Below are 19,317 nucleotides of genomic sequence, written 5' to 3' on the forward strand. Positions count from 1 at the left end.
CAGAGAATTGATTATTTTTTGGGGGGGAGATCCAAGGTGGGGTTGAGGAACCATAACTTCAAATGTTTAACTAGACTTCATTTCTCATCAGCACCAGCCTGCATGACCAGTTGTGAGGAATTATGGGAGATGTAGACCAACCACATCTGGAAAGTGGCAGGGTTTGATTGGAATCCACACCTGTCTGTCAAAAAAGAGCTCGACCTCTCCCCATCCTGGTATTTCTGTATACGGCAAGCTTTGGGGAAGAGGTTTCAGTTTTTGCAGACATATTGTAATGTTTTTTAATGTCCAAGTCTCGAAAGAGTTCAAAAATAGCTATAGAAATCTCCACTTGGGTTTGGGGTGCTTCAGAGAAATCCCATTTTGGTTCAGATAAGCTCCAAAGTGGCTCGCTTTGCTTCAGGATTTGTCCAAATTGTTGTGCGCGGTATAAATTCTAGAGGGATGGAGAAAGAGTCCTCATCCAGTACTGCTTCTGTAAAGAGCCACACTTGGAAGTCCTATCCATAGCCTAGTAAAACCCACAGTTGATCAAAGAAGGAAACAGAATTCATCCAGGATCTAGCCACGTATTCACACCTCCTTGCAAAACATTACGGTAAACCTTTGCCAGCTATACTTCACCTTATGTTTGGGACAGTGGCTTTGTTGCACACAGAGGCTTTTTATATGTGATAGTGCCATGACAAAAGAAAAGAAAGGGGAAGGGCTAAAATAGACACTTGCTAAATCACAGGACATTTTTAGCATCCCAAGAAAGGCACATGATTAGTTTATAAATTCTTGCTGACTTGAGACCTTTTCAAAGCTCCTTCATGCTTAGTGTGTTCTGCAGTAACTTTTTTTTTTTTTACAGCATCAGACGTGTTGGCCCTTGTTCACTCTTGTGTAACTTAAGACTAAACAAATATATTCTGGGACTATTTAGGCCTGGGATGCCCTACCAAGAAAGGAATGGGTTGGCCAGACTGCGCCAAGCGCAAAGTCCTCTTGTAATACTGAGCCCTGTTGGAAATTTGCCTAGGCAAAAAACTCCGGTCTTAGCCACTCTGTATATTGTTCTTGATCCAGTTGTACTTCTGGGCAGTTGTCTGTTAATTGTTTTCTTCGCAAAAGCGACTTACAACAAGACAACACTAAAACCAATTACAATAAACAAACCAATAAACCTAAAAACTCGTCTGTACAAATAAAAGGCAGGTCTTGCCAAACCTGGTGCACTACTTAACTGATGTACATGCCCAATAGGATTTGGGTGAGCATTGAGATGTGGATGAGGTTCTTGTTTCTATTTAATGCCTCCGTCTCTATTGATTCCCCCCCCCCCGCTTTACATGGCCAATGCTTAACATTCATAAGGATGCTGCTGTTATACTAGGTCAGACTGTCAATCCTGACCAATACTGTCTGACTGCTAGGTGCTTTCCAGGACCTCAGGCAGGGTTCTTGCCCATTGTCTGCTACCCAGTCCTCAAATGGAGATCCCTGGGACTAGACCTGGTACCTTTGGCATGGAAAGTATGACCTATGGACCCTTCCCCATGAATCATACCATGCCCTTCTGATTGTTAGTTTTTCCTTTCCTGCCTTGCAGGTGATGATGGTCAGAAGGTCTTGTTGGTGACCCTTCCTGATTTCAGCACGACACAGACTGCTTGCTTGATCAATCTGCGTGACCTCACCTGCCAGCCGGTCAGTTTCTCTGCCTTCAGTGCCAATGACGATGATGGGGAAGAAGAGACAGTAATGGAGACTGGCCACTGAGAGGCATGTGATACTGCCTTCTTCTCTAGAACTTAGAGCCATTGTCTGCTCCCCATCCCTGGGCATTTCCTGGGTATTTGAACCTTTGACTCAGACAGAGGAATACAATAAAATAGAACACCTGCTTCCTCTTTGTGCCTTGGTAGTTGGCTCTCTAGAATTATTTTATACATATGATTAAAAAACAAATGCAGAAATCGAGCTGCTACTTTTTCATATATAACTCACTTTATTCATATAACAAGAACTGTTGGAAGGTCAAAGGAACTTGAGGGGGCACTGGACCTGCCTCCTGGGCACCTATGGCCTGGGCGCCCTGCAAAGAAACCCTCTCTTGGCTATTGAAGTTGACAGGCTCATTGGTGGGAGAACCACAGCACTATGGTTAGAACAAGGATGGGGAACCTGTAGCCCTCCAGCTGTTGTTGAATTCCAATTCCCATCATCCCTGACCACTAGGCTTGCTGGCTGGAGCTGATGGGAGTTGCAAGTCCAACAAGGGCTGGAATGCCAGACGTTACCCACCTGAGGGTTAGGAACTTGCTGGAATAGCAGTGAGAAGATCAGACTCTGCCCTTCAGTAAAGAATCTGGTGATTCCCATGGAATCTAGGACATCTCTTTGAAAGCTATGAAGCTTCTAGGCCTCATGATTATGGAGAGAAAAACCATGGAAAAAACATTTTAGAACTTAAGCTTGGCTGGCACTTGTGCTTAAGGTTGTTCCTCTGGCACTTGTGCATGTATTGGCATTTTAAGGATTCTTTCAAACGCCTAACAAACTGGAACAAGATCTCTAAATTGTACATGTGCCTTTTCTAAATAAAAAAAAAATCCAAAGACTGCAATCCAGCACAGTGCAGTGGTTACTTATAACCTACTGATTTTTAAAGGGACATATGCATATGGAACTGTGTACTGGATTGTAGCTCTAGTGTATAAAACTGAAGATACATAGTGCCACTTAATGTGCTTAATTATCCCAATGAATTCAGAATGGAGGGCACGGAATTCCAGCTCCCTGAATGTTGGTCAGGTTTGCAACTTCCTTCCCTTTTCCTATTTCTCAAATCTTATGCTACACTATTAAACAGGGTTAGCTACAGAAATGCCCTGCAGAGGTTGTTGGAGTCCAACTTCCATCAGCCCCAGCCAACATGGGCAAAGATTATAGGAGTTGTAGTCCAACAACAAGCAAGGACACTTGTACACTGGCTACCCCTGCTTGTAAAGTGTCCTGTTAAGAACCGAGCAGTAGGTTGGAGGAGAGAACACCAAACACGTCTGAGCTTCATGTAGTCAGCCAGGGGAGAGGCTGCTGTTCTTGGCCTGTTTTCTGTTGCAGAACCAAGCTTAGATACTCAGCCTGCTCACCTTAATATCCCATTTGGCAAGAGGTAGGTTGTAGGATTGGAACAATACCCCTTTAAAGCCAGCTGAGCGTTACAACTAAGGAGTTGTGCATATGAGAGTGGACATAAGGCAGGGCTTGGGACCATGTGGCCTCCATGCATTGTTGGGCTGCAATTTCCAGCAGCCCCAGGCAGCATGACTAATGGTCAGGGATGATGGGAGGTGTTGTCCAACAACATCTGGCAGAGCACAGGTTCCCTGACCCTGGGTGTAAATTCTACGGCTGGTGCAGCCTGCTAGAAGCAGTGGATTTCTTAGTGGGTTCTGAAAGCAGGTGCTGGTGCCTACTGTACTATGCTGATCTGGATATAGCCACCTGCTCCAGGGAATTGGGGTGGGGGCAAGCTTTGGAGCAATGTCTTAAGAGTGCTCCTGGCCCACAGTCATAGCAAGCTGGCTGGCTGTTGCTAATCACCAAAGTTCACGGTGTAGGTTTCTGCTGTAGTCATGGGGAAAGGAGTGCCTGTGGTCTCCTCCAAAGTCTCGCCCTCAGTCACGCCATCTGTCATAGTCTCGCCCTCAGTCACGCCATCTGTCATAGTCTCGCCCTCAGTCACGCCATCTGTCATAGTCTCCCACTCTGTCACAGTCTCTGTGTAGACCTCTGTCTCCCAGGTGGTTGCAGCTTCAGTAGTAGGGGGCTCTCGACTCCATGGAGGGAGTGTGGTGCTGCTGAACAAGAAAGGGAAAGCTGTGGTTGGGAGAGGAGTGGTAGGAGCATTTGTGGCGGCGTTACGTAGGCGGTTGCGCATCTGTTGGCGCAGGCGAGCTCTCTGCCGCATCCTCAGCCTCAAGCGCATGCGCTCCCTGGGCGTCAAGGGCCGTCCAGAGAGAGGCCTGCCAATGGGCCTGTTCCCATTCATAGCCATGATCTCTCGGATGCGTTTCCAGTTGGACCGCGACAAGATGAAGTTGCACTGGGTGGCTCCAATGTCATAAAAGACGTTGCAAGTTTTGACGCTGGGATTGAAGTCCTCAGCTCTGGCTATGACGCGGTATTCGCCAGGGTTCAGGATGCGCCAGTAATCCCCACCACTTGCTGAAACAGAAAAGGGCACACAACATTTGACACTGATGCTGAACAAAAGAAGCAATCAAAAGGCAGAGCACCTACTTTGCATGCAGATGGTCCCAGGTTCAATCCCTGACATCTCTAGTTAACAAGGATTTGGGCAGTAGGTAATGATATACTTGTCTTTCTGCCTTAGGCCCTAGATTACTGTTGCCAATCAGAACTGGCAATACAGCTAAAAAAAAATATTCCTGCCCTATTAGAAGGTAGCTTTCTATTACGCCTATTAGATAGATTTTGCATTTCATCTTCCAACAGAGGCAGATAATTGGGGGTGGGTGGGTCCAAGGGAGGGGTCCAGAACCTGTGTCCTTCCAAATGCTATTGGACTTCAATTCCCATCAGCCCCAGTCAGCATGACCAATGGTCAGAAATTAGGGGAGTTGTAGTCCAACAACCGCTTGGAGGGTAGCAGGGTCTAACAGCATTTAAAATGGAGAAAGGCACATCTGTTAGCCACATCTGTTAGCTGTAGTCCTGCATAGAGCTGCTTTCTTCATGCCTGATGCTATTTTATTTAGTAATGTGCATGATTGAACTTGTGTTTTTCAAAGGTGGGCGACTATTTGGCATAGGCAGGGATAACTTTAAAGCAGGCTTTGTTCCTGAGATGTTTTGACAACGCTAAACTCAAGCTCTGGCAAATGCTTTACAAGTCGCGTATGAATAAGTCACAGGAATGAATGTATTGGCCAGGGCCCACCTGTGCTCAGGCCAGTAATTCTTAGTACTAGCAGCCATGATGAACAACACACTTGCAAGCCTCTTGAGCTTTACAAAGCATTTGAGCCAGTACTTTAGAATTGAGAAAGATGAATTGGATAACTATTTCCTCTTGCCCATCATGTTGAGCTTCCTTCCTCTCCATTTACTGGGATGTCAAGCACCTATATCTCTGCTGGCCTTTCTGGAGACCATTTGAAACATGATAGGTTCATTTACTTAATCGTCTGTCCTTTACAAAATGAATACACTTTCAATATTCAAGACATACCTGTTTGCACATCATGGTTGATCCCCCCAACAGAGATGGTGGCATTTGCAATGGGGTCTCCCCGCTGGTCCGTCACCACCCCCTTAATGCCCCGGTGTATCTGCAAGGAGGAAATTTCAGGCAGCAGGATTATTTTAAAGTCCCTTATATTCTGCCTTTGCTATAACATTACATTTTTTAAAATCTCCAATACAAAATAAAAATTGTGTTTTTATGCAGCATTAAAATAACTCCAGAAGCTGTTATGAAAGAACAAAATTCCACCAAAAGTAGGAGAGTTTTCACCTGGCACCTGAAACATACTGAAGTTGGCACCAGGTAGATGTATTTGTGGAGGGAATTCCACAGTCGGTGCCACAACAGAAAAGGCCTATCCCTGAGCCCCCCTGGCGCACGGTCCCTGCTGATCATCTTAAAAAAAATAAGCAGGTTTATATGGGAGAAGGTGGTCTTCCAAATAAGCTGCTCCTAGTCCGTTAAGGGCAGCGTTAGCGACTCTGGCTGTCAAGATGCATTAGACTACAACTTCCCATCATGCCTGACAATGGGCCATGCTGTCTGAAGCTAATGGAAATTGTGCAACATCTGAAGGGCTGCTGGTTTCCCATCCTTGATTTAAGGCTGTATGTCAAAGCCAGCTTTGAAGTTGGCCACTGTACCCCCTCCTCACATGTCACTCGCGTGGAGGATCGTGCTGGCTGGTTCCACCCAAACGTGAGGTATGTTAGCTCAGTCTGTCTGTGTGTTGAGTGTTGATGTCTGAAGGGGAAATCCTACATGTGACAGGTGCTCACATACAGGTGCTCAACATGATCGGAGCCCTCAGTCAGTCAGGCTTCCCTCTTTAGACACCTGTATTCAAAAGTGGGCAGGCCTTGCCAGGGTGCACAAAGTCAGGGGTGGGTGAGTAGCACAGCCTTGCTCCCTCCTGCACATGCCAGTGCTCGCAGAAGTAAAACACAAGGCTTGTTACCATAATTCACTGCAGCCATGAACCAAACCTCACCTGCTCCATGAACGTCAATAACGATTCCTTGTTGTTTTCCCACTCCTGCGGCAGTTCACTTTCATGGGGGAACTTGTCGCACCCTGGGTAGATGGAGAGCTCCAGGCAGTTGGAGTGGAGGTAGCTGAAATCATTCATGGCTGGAAGAACAGAGGGAAGAGGATAGTATCTCTACCCACTCTCAACCAATGCTTAATTAGCTTATGGAATTCACTGCTCCACAGTGGAAGCCAGTCCATTAGGGCAAGTGGGGCATGTCCTGCCAATCTCATCCAGTCCTCACCTGTCCGACCTTATTTATAAGCAGTGCAGACGGAGGCTTCGTCCCCCTCATTCTCAGTGTTGCACTTATAGGACACAGCAGGGAGGAGGATGGGGACAAAGCTAGGATTGGGACAAAGCTAGGATTGGGCCACATTTACACTATTGTACCACTTTATAAAGTCATGGCTTTCCCCCAAAGCATCGTGGGAAGTGTAGTTTGATAAGAGGAGACCCTCTATTCCCCTCACAGAGCTACAGTTCCTAGAGTGGTTTAACAATCAATCCCACTTCCTAGGGAACTCTGGGAAACTAGCTTGGCGTGGGAATCAGGACGCTGAACTAGACGGACAATTGTTCTGATCCAGCCTGCTTTGCTGTTGAATACATCAGCTGCCAATCTGGTGCCCACCTGATGTTTTTGGACTAAAACTCCCATTACTCCCTGGGTTACAGGCCAAACCACCTGCAGCAAAGGCTGCAGTAGATGATAGTAAAGAAGCAATCAGCTTTCCTTCTGATTGTAAGCTGCCTTGGATATTTCCATAATGAAGTCAGGTATTAAAGATGTCCAAAACTAACTGACCAAATAATGCAGCCTGCATAAATATTTTGAAAAATCTAACATAAAAAAGTACAGGCCTGATCATCTCCTGGGCAACAGGGAATGAGAAAAGTCTGCTAGAGGAGGGACCATTGTTCAGCATTGGCAGAGCACCTGCTTTGCCTGCAGAAGGTCCCAGGTTCAGTCACTGGAATCTTCAGTTGAAAAGGATCAGCTAGCAGGTGATGTGAAAGACCTCTGCTGGAGTCCCTAGAGAGCTGCTGCCAGTCAGAGTAGCCATTACTAGGCTAGATGGATAAATAGTCTGAACTGATTTAAGGCTGCTTCCCATGCAAGGTTCTGACAGTTATGCCAGACGGATCCCATGCTAAGTGTGTGCATTCATTTCTAAAATGTATTAAAAAAACAACTGCACCCTTATTCACTTCTATGAGAAAAATTTGAAAATCCTTTTAGAAATGTAGGAATACAGGAAGCTGCCTTATGATGAGTCAGACCTTTGGTCCACCTAGCTCAGCATTGTCGTCACTGACTGGCAGCAGCTCTCCAAGGTTGCAAACTGAGGACATTCCCAGCACTACCTGGAAATGCCAGGGATTCAACCAGAGACTTTCTGCATGCAAAGCAGGTGCTCTTCCACCTAAGGCCCTTCCTCAATTTTTTCCTTTTTCTTCTCTTTTTTTGTGTGCTTATGTTGCCCATTCATTTGTCATAGGAGGGGATCCTGGCACTGACAAGAGGCATTGCTTCGTCTTGCTTAGCAACTTGCTACTTTTGTAGGGTTGGAGATCTTGGAGTGTTCTGTAAAGTGGTAAGATATGTAAAACAGTCCCATCCGTGTCATTAAACAATGGGAAAGTTTAGAGAATATCACCCCCTTTTTAACTGCTTATAAAATGGGGAAACATTGTCTACTCTGTCTGAAGCATGGCAGGCCTGATGCTTTAGGGGTTTAGTAAAACACCTGAAAATTTCATGCCATTTGGATGGGAAACACCTAAGTTATAGGCATTAGAAGGCAGGCTGGGTTTCGACTCAACGGTGAAACAAAATGAGTAAGACAATAACGAATGGGAAATAAAATCGAACCTTTTTCAAATGCACGTCCCTATCATCCCCAGTGACTCCTATGCCAGTTCATACCCTTGTGTTGGCTTCCACTCAGTCCACCCCACTTCCACTCTTCAACACTTACTGCCCACCCGTGGATGCCACTTGGCACCATTGACGATCCCCATCCCACTGGTCATATCCTCAGTCTGGCAACCACCCCGGAAGGTCTCAGTCATAGTGAGGTGGGTGGAGGCATAGGAAATAGCCAGCCAGCGGAAAATGGCATGGTCCGGAGTCTCCCTGGTTTCCGGGTTCTCCTCTTCATAGTCATCCAAGGCCGGAGGAGCCACTTGATTCTCGCTGGCAGGGCGAGCCATGTCATAGGGATAGGAGACTAGTTTCTCCCCGCCGTGGAAGTTGGCGCCAAGGACAAAAGGGTTCTTTTCCATCCAGACCATGATGGCTCTCACCTCCACTGCCACCTGGGGAAGGAAGGGGACACAGCAGGGTTAGGTGTGCTGGAAAGAGTCAAGATGGGGCCAATGGGTGCACAAATAGGAGGTGCAGTGGTAGAACATATGCTTTGCATGCAGAAGGTCTCAATCCTGCTATCTACAGTTAAAATTATCAGGTAGCGAAGCCTCTGCCAGAGACCATGGGGAACCACTGCCAGCTCCAGAAGACAATGCTATCTGTTATAATACTGTTTTACTGGTTTTCATGTTGCATCTTTGTAAACTGCTTAGAGATTTTTTAAATACCAAGCGGTTTAGAAATGCAAGCAAGCAAGCAAGCAATGGCTCAGATGGAAAAATGGTCTGACCTGGGATAAGGTAGCTCCCTATTAATTAATTTGCTTGGTTTAAAACCTGCACCCCAACAAGCCCCTAGGCAGCTTGCAAAACATTAAAATTAGAGGAAGAAAACAAACACAAATTAAAGCAAATCCTGAAAACAAGAACATTAACTCACCCAATATAAAAGCAGTGAGCAGAATTATGAGAAGCACCATTTTTCAGTGAGCACTGATTTACCCTGACTGTTCTTGAAATAACAGCTTTTTAATTTTTTCACATGCAGCTTCCATTTGAAGAATAAGAATTTCCGTACAGAACAGGGACATTTCTGGTTTAAATGACAGCAACAACAAAATAATTGGGGATTTGTGCTGCCTCTGTAAAAGTCACACCTGATCTGACCACCAAAAGGTTCCCCATCTCAGTGTAGTTGTTTTCTTATTTTTTAAAGATCATTGGTCTGGTTTATATGTAATGCTGAGCCAAACCATGGCTGAGCATTAACAAGCAAATTTGCAGATTCCCAAATAGAAGACTACAGCCTCTTTCCTTCTCTGGTCATTCTGCTGATTCATAGTTTGACTTAGTGGGTCATCTGAACCCAGGCTCATGGTTTAGCTCTCCCCAGATGAACCATGAGCTGTAAACCAAGGTTTGTCAGAATGTTCCCTGAATGTATGTTTGCTAAGCAAGGCCATGCAATGCCTTTGAAGACTAATTCAATAAACTGAAATCAATCCACCTAGTGGGAGTCACACCCTCAAAAGAGTCTCACTGTAGCCCTTTGCAGGATACAAGTGCCAGGGCAAGCTTGCAAGGAAGCAAGGGAATACTTACCGTAGCATCCTCTGCCAGATAGTGCTCAGGGATGGGCATATGGTGGTTGGGGACTTTGTGTGGTACCAATTTCCTCTCTTCTGCAGTCCAGAGGATGCTGTTGAGATCAGGGAAGTTCTCAAAGATATCATACCCTTCCTCATTCCAGTGTCCCAGGGCCCAGTTCCCCATCTCAGAGCCCTGCAAAGGGAAAGATTAGGTGCTCTCATGGTAATTGAAACTGGTGACAAAACATGGGTTTGGGTATTTTTTAGAATGCCTAAATCACAAGGATGGGAGAGAAATCTGATTCAGTTCGCATTTAGAGTCGAATCTATCAAATTCACATTTTCCAAAACAATATGAGAACCAAAACACAGCTCTCCTTAAAAATCTGCACTTATCCGGATTTTGCGATGCAGTTCTCCAACCAAGCAATGTCTATATAAATGCATATATTAGGGGGAAATGTGCATGAAACTATCAGTGAAAATAACATAAAAAACGCATTATATGATCAGAAATTGCTTGCAAAAATGTGTACATTAGTCAAAACTGCATACAAAACTATGTTTATCGGGAGAAATTCACACCAAACTTTTCATGAGGATTTTTAAAAAAACAAATCCACAAATTTCTGCAGAAATGTGGAAGAACTGAGTAAGACTGGAAAAATAAGAAACTTGAAAGAACCGAAACTGACATCCTTCTGTCTCTAGAAGGCATAGCAGCATCTGCCTCTTCCTCAGCTCCAAGGTTGGAGGGGAAGCCTGGGAACCATTTGGGCATTTTGCTGCAGAGTTGCCCAACATGCCGGAGTTGGCCAAACTACTGAGCTCCCTGCCATCCTTGGGGCGCTGCTGTGCAGAGCCAAACCAGATCCACCACCATTTTGGCTTGGCTAGCAAGGGCAGTTCAAAAAATGTGGATCTCTGATCACAAGGCTTCTAGTAAAGAAAATAAACAAACATTCCCCTTTTTTCTATCTATTGTTTTTAAAGCTCTATAGCCCTTCTGGCTGTCGACTTTCCTCCCCTCTCTTCAGAGTCGGGACTGGGGAGAGATTCAATTCAGTTTCCAGTTTGCATTGAAAGGTGAATCTACCTAATTTATACTTTTGGAAAGTAGATGTGAACTGAAATAGAGCAATTCTTTGAATTTGCAGTTCTCCGAATTTTGCAATGTAGTACTCCAGTCAAGTAATGCATACAAAAATGCATTATATTAGTGAAAACGGCCTTGCAAAAATATGTGTATTAGGCAGAACTGCATACAAAAACTGTATTAGGAGAAATTTGCACTAAAATGCTGATGAATTTTCATGAGGACTTTTTAAAAAAAAAAAATCACAAACTGATGTGGAAATCTGGAAAACTAAATATAGAATTGGAAAAATAAGAAACTGAGAGAAACCAACATTGAGAGATTCACCCATCTCTGCTTCAGTGTCTCTCAACGCACTCTGCAAAGCCTGACCCTTTCCAGTCTCACCATTTGGCTGGCAATCTCATAGCCATCGGGATTGAGTGAGGGGACAAGGTGAATGCGGGTCTCGGTCACCAGGTTCCGCACACGAGGGTTCCCATCCTTGTATTCCTTGCACATAAACTGCATCAGCATTAGCAGCAACTCACGGCCCAGCACCTCATTCCCATGGATTCCTGCCGTATAGCGGAACTCCGGCTCTCCTGCAAGAAGGCAACAAAAGATGCAGGTTGCCATGTTGCTCTATTAGAAGAGGCACCATCTAAACTAATTAAGGTTGCTTCCACACTCTAAAGCTATGATCTTTTTGTTACACAGAATCCAGATTATGTTGTTGCCAAGCTGTTGCATTTCAACCAGGGTCAACCTCCCATCTTTTTTCATTCATGGTGGCCTTCGGGGAAATAGAGAGGTGCTAGCCTCTGCAAGACGAATGTCTAGGGGTGCAGTGTTTAGCTGGTTAATCAGATTAAGAAAAAAAACCCAAAACACCAGTTTGATCAGACAAAATGGTGCTCTTGACTAATCAGTCAGCATATTTTAATTTTGAAAAGATGTGTAGGAAAGTAACGTAGTAAAGTACCTATACAAGTGGTGCCATCTTCAAACAGGCATTCCCTCTTGTGTGATTATGAATGAGGAATACTGAAGACACTGCCTCACTGCAATTCATGCATGCATCATCAAAAGACAACATGCACTCTTTCCCCCTTATATAATTGTCTTCTCATATGCACGTGTGCAAATTTACACTATTCATTAATTTATTGATTGCCTAAAACTCACATTATTAATTGAATTAAGATTAAAGAACACAAGAACATAAGAAGAGCCTGCTGCTGGATCAGGCCTTTGGCCCATCTAGTCCAGCATTCTGTTCTCACCAACCAGATGCTTATGGGAAGCCTGCAAGCAGGACCTGAGTACAAGAGCACTCTCCCCTCCTGCAGTTTCCAGCAACTGGTATTCAGAAGCATTCCACCTCTGACTGTGGAGGGAGATTATAGCCATTGTAGCTAGTAGCCACTGATAGTCTTATCTCCATGTATTTGTCTAATCCTCTTTTAAAGCCTTCCAAATTGGTGGCCATTGCTGCCACCTGTGAGATTTTTTTAATCTGGTGACAGCCCAACTCATGTCTCTTGTCCTCAAGAGAAGCCTGGAAGCCTTGAGATTTGGGCCTCTGCTTCAGCCTCTCTCGAAGTACTGGAATATTCCATGTTTACAATGGCATCAGTCAAAATGCTGAATGACATTCAGAGATGCCAGGCGCTTTATACGCCTTTTGGGTCTGCTGTTTTCCAAATCAGAGCATTAAGTTGAAGAGACCAGACAATCTAGGATGTTGGCTTAGGAAAAATCCTGAAATAACAAATTTGTTCCAAAGGGGTTGTGGAAAGGAGGAGAAGGCTTTTTTTTCCACACCAGTATTTATGAAAGACTAACTAGGTGGATGTTGGTAAGCATAAGGGTTGTTTTAAGCCGAACATCAGGCCCAGACATTGTCATGGAAATGTTGACACAGGTGAAAGCCAAGCAAATAATCCAAGCAAGGCAGTTAATCCAACTCAAGCATGCTAGACCAATTGGATAGAGAACAGACCTTGTCAAAGTAATGTTCTCTCATTTTTTTGGAAGAGAGACAGTAAGTTTTGTTCACAAAAGAGTTAGGTTAACATAATACACTTACACAGTTCAATTCCCAAGATTTGCTGTGCCAGTGAGTTAACACTGGGGAACAGGGCATGTCAGCAGATGCTCCAACTCAGCCTAACAAAAACATGACTTTGCACTGGGCTTGCAGACGTGTTTGCTCATCTGAATACGTGCCTCCCTCAAAACCCCAGAGGCAGCACTGCAGGCAGACTGAGCACTACAGCCATTAAATTATTGCACTCTGTGCAGGTCCATCTTGTCTTCCCTTTGCCTCCTGCTCTGAGGCCTGAGAGAAGAACCAAGGATCTTTTGAAGAAGCTGAGGAACAGGATGGACACTTCATATTTCCGGGACTGGGTCAGCAGTGGGTCAGCCACCTTGGCTAGTGAAAAAGTGCAAACAAACGTCACACCCTTTTTTCCTATTGTGTGGGCAGCAGGTGTCCAATCACTGGAAAAAAAGGGTCTAAATACTGTGGTGTATACTGTGGTGTATGTCTTAGTAACTTCTCAACTCGACTACTCTAATGCACTCCATATGGGGCTGCCATTGAAGACATTTTGGAAACTTCATTTGGTCCAGAATGTGACAATCATATTGCTGTAAGTCACAGAGAGAATATACCTGTTCTCCAGGTTGCTGATTTGTTTTGAGTTAACTCATGGTGCTGTTGGACACCTTTAAAGCCCTTTATGGTCTGAGCCAAGATTACTTGAAGAAGTGTTTTCTTCCTTGTATTCCCCCCACCCCCATCTTGCCTTCTTTGAGTCCTCGGAACAAAAGCCTCTTGGCATCCATCACTGAATGGCCTTTTTAAGTTGTGGCCCAAAAGTTCTGGAATCAGACAGAAAGGTTAGGGCAGCCTTTCCCAGCTAGTGGCCACCAGATGTTTTTGGACCACAATTCCCATCTTTCCTGACCATTGGCAATGCTGGCTGAGGCTGATGGGAATTGTGGTCCAACAACATCTGGTGGCCCACTAGTTGGGAAAGGCTGGGTTAGGGTGACCAAATCAAAAGACTGGCCCTTTTAAATGAGCAGGCAAGACCTCTCTCTTTATGGGAACCTCTTATAACTAAGATGTTGTTTTCATGCTAGCTCTGGGTTGTAGTCAACTAGGCCCTACTCAGAGTTGACCCAGTGAAATTAACAAACCTAGGTTAGTCATACATTAACTTTAATGGCTCTACTTGAGTAGAACTAGCATTGAGTACTACCCTCTGTTTGTAATCTGTTACCATTATCATATTTATTATAATTTTAATTATACATCATGTTTCATTCTTGAGTCGGAAAGATCCTTGGAGGCCATCTAGCTCAGCCTCTGGCTCAATGCAAGAGTTGAACTGCAGGATGCAACCCTGACTGCTGGCCATCCAGCCTGTGCTTAAACACCTCCAGTGAAGGAGAACCCACCACCTCCTGGGGCAGTTTGTTTCACTGTCAAACAACTCACACCATCAGGAAATTTTCCCTAGTGTTTACCTGAAATCTGTTTCCTTGCAGTTTCCACTCATTAGTTCTAGTCCTGCTCTCTAAAACAAAGAACAAAGTCTGCTCCATCTTCTTCATGTCAGCCCTTTAGATATTGTTGCATGTACCCCAATCTCCAAATGGTGCATGATTTCCAGAGGCTCCTGCACTTACCCAGGGTTTGGTTGCCTTGGAATGAAGGTTACTGGAGATGCGGTGTCTTCATGATATATAGTTTATTTACACATATATATAGCTTGAACATAAGATGGAGGGGTTCTCAGCATCTTGCTTTCCCATTAGATTTCTAGGGAGTCCCCAAAGCCATAGCTTGGGGTTCAGCACAGAGAGGAAATCCATGTGTCTTTTCAAACTTCCAGCCCCACCTCAGACCCACTAAAAATACATATGCCACTTCTTGGCTCCAGGTCGGGGGAGGGGGGAGGAGGAGAATCACTTCCCTGCCAGAGTTCCTATAGCAACAAGATTCTCTGGACTGCATCTTTAGACATGTAGATCACCCATCAAGCAAACAAAGAAACTGGCTTGGCCAGAACTATTACCTTATGAAAGGCACTGGTTTAACTAGTTCAACAGATCCCTCTAGTACAAACTGCATCTTTGACAGACACAGGATTATAGGCTGGAAAGGGACTCACAAATATCATCCAGACCAATCCCACAATCCCATAACAATATTTTTTCTGAAAGCTGGGCTAAAGAAATTACCAGATGAACAAACAAACAAACCTGTTGATGGGCATTTTTAGGCCATTTCTTTGGGCCTGGCCTAGAGCCAAGTGTGTGTGTGTGGGGGGTGCCTCTCACCTAGTTCATGCTCTCCTGGATTATCAGAGATCACCATGGCGTAGATCTTAAGTCCTCGGGAACTTTTGCCAATGTTGTAGATGCGGGTGATGGTGGGACACTCTTCATTCACCACCTTCATAAGCTGGAGGGGGAGAAAGCATTGCAACTAGCTGCCCACTCAACCAAAGGTCCTCATACAAAAAAGAAGATGAGGAGCAGGATGGACAATGGAAGTAAGGAGAGATTAGGGCTTGGGGAGGGCAGCTTCGTGTAAAGAGCAGCTTTTGCAAAGCGATGCTAAGAATACCTTTCCTCCTCAAACATGCTTTTTTTTTTTGTTTGCGGGGAGGACTGCTAAATATGATAGAGGGCACCTCCAGACTGAGTATTTTGCAGGAGGGATTCAAGTGCATATGAAGAAATTTAGGTTTGTACAGTTAAAGTGGATTAAAGTACTCTGACACCTGGGCGCAACAAATCCACTTTAAAAACTAAAGTGACTTTTTGGTAACAGGGAAATGCATTGAAAAGTGTGGGATAAACAAGTAATTAACAGGAAGATGTACAAACTCCCTGCAAACAAATCAGAACCAACGCTCAATAAAAACTAGATGTGATCTAACTTTCACGTGAGCTTTGTGCAAGCAAATTAAGATGAATGCAGCGTATAACACAGTAGGTGATCGCTTTTAATTTGAATATCAGTCTCCAGAAATGTGACTGTCTGTTTCAGTGTTCAGATTGCAAATGGGGCTTGGCCCCCTTACCTTTTATAATGCTCCCCCCGGCTATAGTTTTATGAAAGCTACAGGCAGAGGGATACACATTATTTGGCTAAAACTGTGAGGAGTTGACAGGATGGGGCTTGTGTGGTTCATGAACTTTATAATGATCTTTCCTCCATCTTTTTGAGTATTGGCTTATTAGAATAACCAGCGGACGTTTTTCCCCAGTGCTGTTACTGGAAGTGTTTTTTGAACAGATGAGATAATTATCAAGTGCAACAATTTTTTTGTTTTAAATTTTTAAATTGTGTCTTAAATTGTTTTTAAAAGATGTGTTTTAAATTTGTATATTTGTTTTTAATGTTTTTAGTTACTGTAAACTGCCCAGAGAAAGATCCTCCGTGGCACCGAGTGGTAAGCGGCAGTAACGCAGCCGAAGCTCTGCTCACGGCTGGAGTTCGATTCCAATGAAAGGAGGAAGTCTAATCTCTGGTAAAAGGGGTCGAGGTCCACTCAGCCTTCCATCCATCCATGGTCAGTAAAATGAGTACCCAGTGTATGCTGGGGGGTAAAGAAAGGCCGGGGACGGAACTGGCAATCCCACCCCATATATACAGTCTGCCTAGTAAACATCGCAAGATGTCACCCTAAGAGTTGGAAATGACTCGCACTACAAGTGCGGGGACACCTTTACCTTTACCCCGCCCAGAGAGCTTTGGCTATGGGGCAGTATATAAATGCAATGAATAAATAAATAAACCTTTCATTAGGATGGCCAGGTGCAAAACAGGACAGGGCCTCTACATCTTTAATAGTTGTGCAGGAGCAGTAGAGACTGGTGCATTAGGGCAAACGGGGCACTGCCCCACCAACCTGTCTGCCCTCAGCTATCCGCCACCTGCCTGCCTTCTTCCTCGAAACCAGTCCAGAGGGTGGCACTGGCTGTCAGCTGCCTTCTCCTTAGGCTCACTGTTGTCTTTGTAGAAGTCAACAGAGAGCAGGATGGGGCCAAATCTAGAATTAGTTGGCTCTGCCTGTCATTGGCTCTGGCTCCACCTTCTAATGGCTTCCCAATCTTCTGCCCTACCAGTCCCAATGGGTGCAGCTGCCACTGTCTAGGAGAGGGAATTTCAGAAGGGATGGTTTGCATGACAAACGGCCTCTGCTGAAATTCCCTCTGCCACACAAAACTGCAGGAGCCCATGGGGATTTTTTCCACTTGGCTACCCTAGCATTCATTTTAGCCATAGAGAAAGTTTCAGACAGCCTTCCTGGGAGAATGGCATCTCCTATACCAAGGATTAAGTGTGGGGGATCTACTTTGTTTTTAACTGGAAACCCCAGATCAACCAACTGTAGCCAAGTGCAAAGATGAACACTTAGGGATGAAAGAATTCTGAGCCCAGGAATTTGTTTCAAACACCAGGACCAAACCGAGTTCACATCCCCTACCACTCAACCCTCACCACTGCCCTCCTAGGTCACATCCACACCATATATTTAAAACACATGGCTTCTCCCAGAGAATCCTGGGAACTGTAGTTTCTTAAGTGCTGGGAACTGTGAGGGGTAAATGACAGTTCCCAGCATTCTTTGTGGGGGAAGTCATGTGTTTTAAAAGTGCTTGAAAGGTATGGTGTGGAAGAACAGCTAGTTAACTACCATAACATCATTTCAGCAGTATAGTGGGGGGGGAGAGTCATTTTGTTGTTATTGTTATGAAATTAGAAGTTGCAAATTCTTGCTGAAGCACTTTGAAACACCCAGAGATCTACCAATAAAACCTGATCTATTTTCTGTTCTACACTTAAAAAAAAAAAGCCCAACCCAGCAAGCTTGATAGAGAGACTTTGAGCACTCTGTTCTGCTCAACTTAAGAGTAGCAACAGCCACTAGGAGCAGCTCTGGCATAGAAACATTGCCTCATTAGCTTCCTTTCTAGCTTATACCTAACCAAAGGCTCTTGAAATCAACAAACAGCAAGGCTGAGGCTCTCCTCAAACATATGTATTCACCTGTCTCATGTCCTTGTAGTTGTGATGCCGGAAGTCCAGGTTATCTATTGATGTCATCACCTCATTCTGAAGGCTGTAATAGCTGTGGAGGCCTTCAAAAAAGTTAAAGGGGTAGAGGTGGAATTGATCAAATGGTTTACTATTCAGGGTATTTATATATACTGCTTTTCAGGCTGACAAAGCAGTTTAGATAAAATTATTAAAACAATAAGCATCAATAACATTTTTGCAACAAAACAGAAAAGGCTGACTGTTTTGAAGAAGTTTATTTATTACATTTATATACCATCCCATAGCCGAAGCTCTCTGGGCGGTTTACAGAAGTTGTATCTGGGAGCTGCCTTTCCTTCTCCTCTATCCCCTTCAGGGCAACATGATTTAACACTCAGGCCTCATCCACACTGAAGCACTATGGCCACATCCATACCAGACATTTATCCCACTTTAAACAGTCATGGCTTCCCTTAAAGAATTCTGGGAAGTGTAGCTTCTGCAAGAGTGCTGCGTGTTATTAGGAGGCTCCTATTCTCCTGACAGTGCTCCAATGGCCAGTTTAACAGTCAGTCCCTCTTCCCAGAGAATTCTGGGAACTGAGGCTCTGTGAGGGGAATAGGGGTCTCCCAACAACTCTCATCACCCTTCACAAACTACACTTCCCAGGATTCTTTAGGGAAAGCCATGACTGTTCAAGTGGTATCTCAGGCCACATCCACACCGGACATTTATTCTGCTTTAAAAAGTCATGGCTTTTGGGCACAGGTTCTCTTCATGGGCTTCCCATAGGCATCTCATTGGCCACTGTGAGAACAGGATGTTGAATTAGTCGGGCCAGCAGGGCTTTTCTTAATGTACTTATGATAGTTAGCTGCCCTGGAACCCTTTGTTTAAGGGTATTTTAGATAAATACAAAAAACAATATATATATCGGCCACTGCAACTCTGTCCTATCCTGTACCCCAATGCTTGCTTACTTGAGAGAGGGCAGCCCAGAACTTCCAGTCTCATGCATAGGCTACCGTTCCAAGTCAGTGGGTAGACACGAATGAAACGGGCAACTTTTGGCTCTGGGAATTCAGTCATCACTGGGGTATCCTTGTCAACATTTCCATAGAAAAGCTGTAAAAGAGAGCGGGAACAAGAGAGTGAGAGAAAGAGGCTGTTTACAATTGTAACAAGCAAGAAACAAATGGGGCCAGTTATGACCAAGAAAACCCAGTTTTTTTTCCTACAACTGTATCCTTGTGCCTCTCATTTTTCCATCCCCTGGGGTCCTCCAGATGTAAGTGCTTGACCGCTGCTTATGCTCTAACGCAGAGGTAGACAGAAAGCAGGCTGAAATCTCCTAGTATAACTCTGGGTGATTTGCTGTTGAGAAGCAAGGCTTTCCTTTATAACAAGCATGGCATTTTA

At 44.6% G+C, this 19,317-nt stretch overlaps 2 protein-coding genes across 4 annotated transcripts in view; one reads left to right on the forward strand and one right to left on the reverse strand.

Moving 5' to 3' along the window:
- The window catches only part of POLD2 (DNA polymerase delta 2, accessory subunit), a 31,531-nt gene extending 29,566 nt beyond the window's left edge, over positions 1 to 1,965 (forward strand). The window contains exon 11 of the mRNA XM_061593479.1: positions 1,598 to 1,965. Coding sequence (XP_061449463.1) covers positions 1,598 to 1,767 — 170 coding nt within the window. The 3' untranslated portion in view covers positions 1,768 to 1,965. The remainder of the gene's footprint in view (positions 1 to 1,597) is intronic.
- An 11-nt stretch (positions 1,966 to 1,976) lies between these two features.
- The window catches only part of AEBP1 (AE binding protein 1), an 86,528-nt gene continuing 69,187 nt past the window's right edge, over positions 1,977 to 19,317 (reverse strand). For all 3 annotated transcript variants that reach the window (XM_061593477.1, XM_061593475.1, XM_061593476.1), the window contains exons 15-23: positions 18,879 to 19,023; positions 17,908 to 17,999; positions 15,186 to 15,309; positions 11,235 to 11,431; positions 9,765 to 9,944; positions 8,273 to 8,612; positions 6,252 to 6,391; positions 5,246 to 5,345; positions 1,977 to 4,218 (exon numbers count right to left, since the gene is read on the reverse strand). In XM_061593477.1, coding sequence (XP_061449461.1) covers positions 3,587 to 4,218; positions 5,246 to 5,345; positions 6,252 to 6,391; positions 8,273 to 8,612; positions 9,765 to 9,944; positions 11,235 to 11,431; positions 15,186 to 15,309; positions 17,908 to 17,999; positions 18,879 to 19,023 — 1,950 coding nt within the window. In that variant the 3' untranslated portion in view covers positions 1,977 to 3,586. The remainder of the gene's footprint in view (positions 4,219 to 5,245; positions 5,346 to 6,251; positions 6,392 to 8,272; positions 8,613 to 9,764; positions 9,945 to 11,234; positions 11,432 to 15,185; positions 15,310 to 17,907; positions 18,000 to 18,878; positions 19,024 to 19,317) is intronic.

The sequence above is a fragment of the Rhineura floridana genome, chromosome 12 (genome assembly GCF_030035675.1).
Source record: "Rhineura floridana isolate rRhiFlo1 chromosome 12, rRhiFlo1.hap2, whole genome shotgun sequence".
NCBI lineage: Eukaryota > Metazoa > Chordata > Lepidosauria > Squamata > Rhineuridae > Rhineura > Rhineura floridana.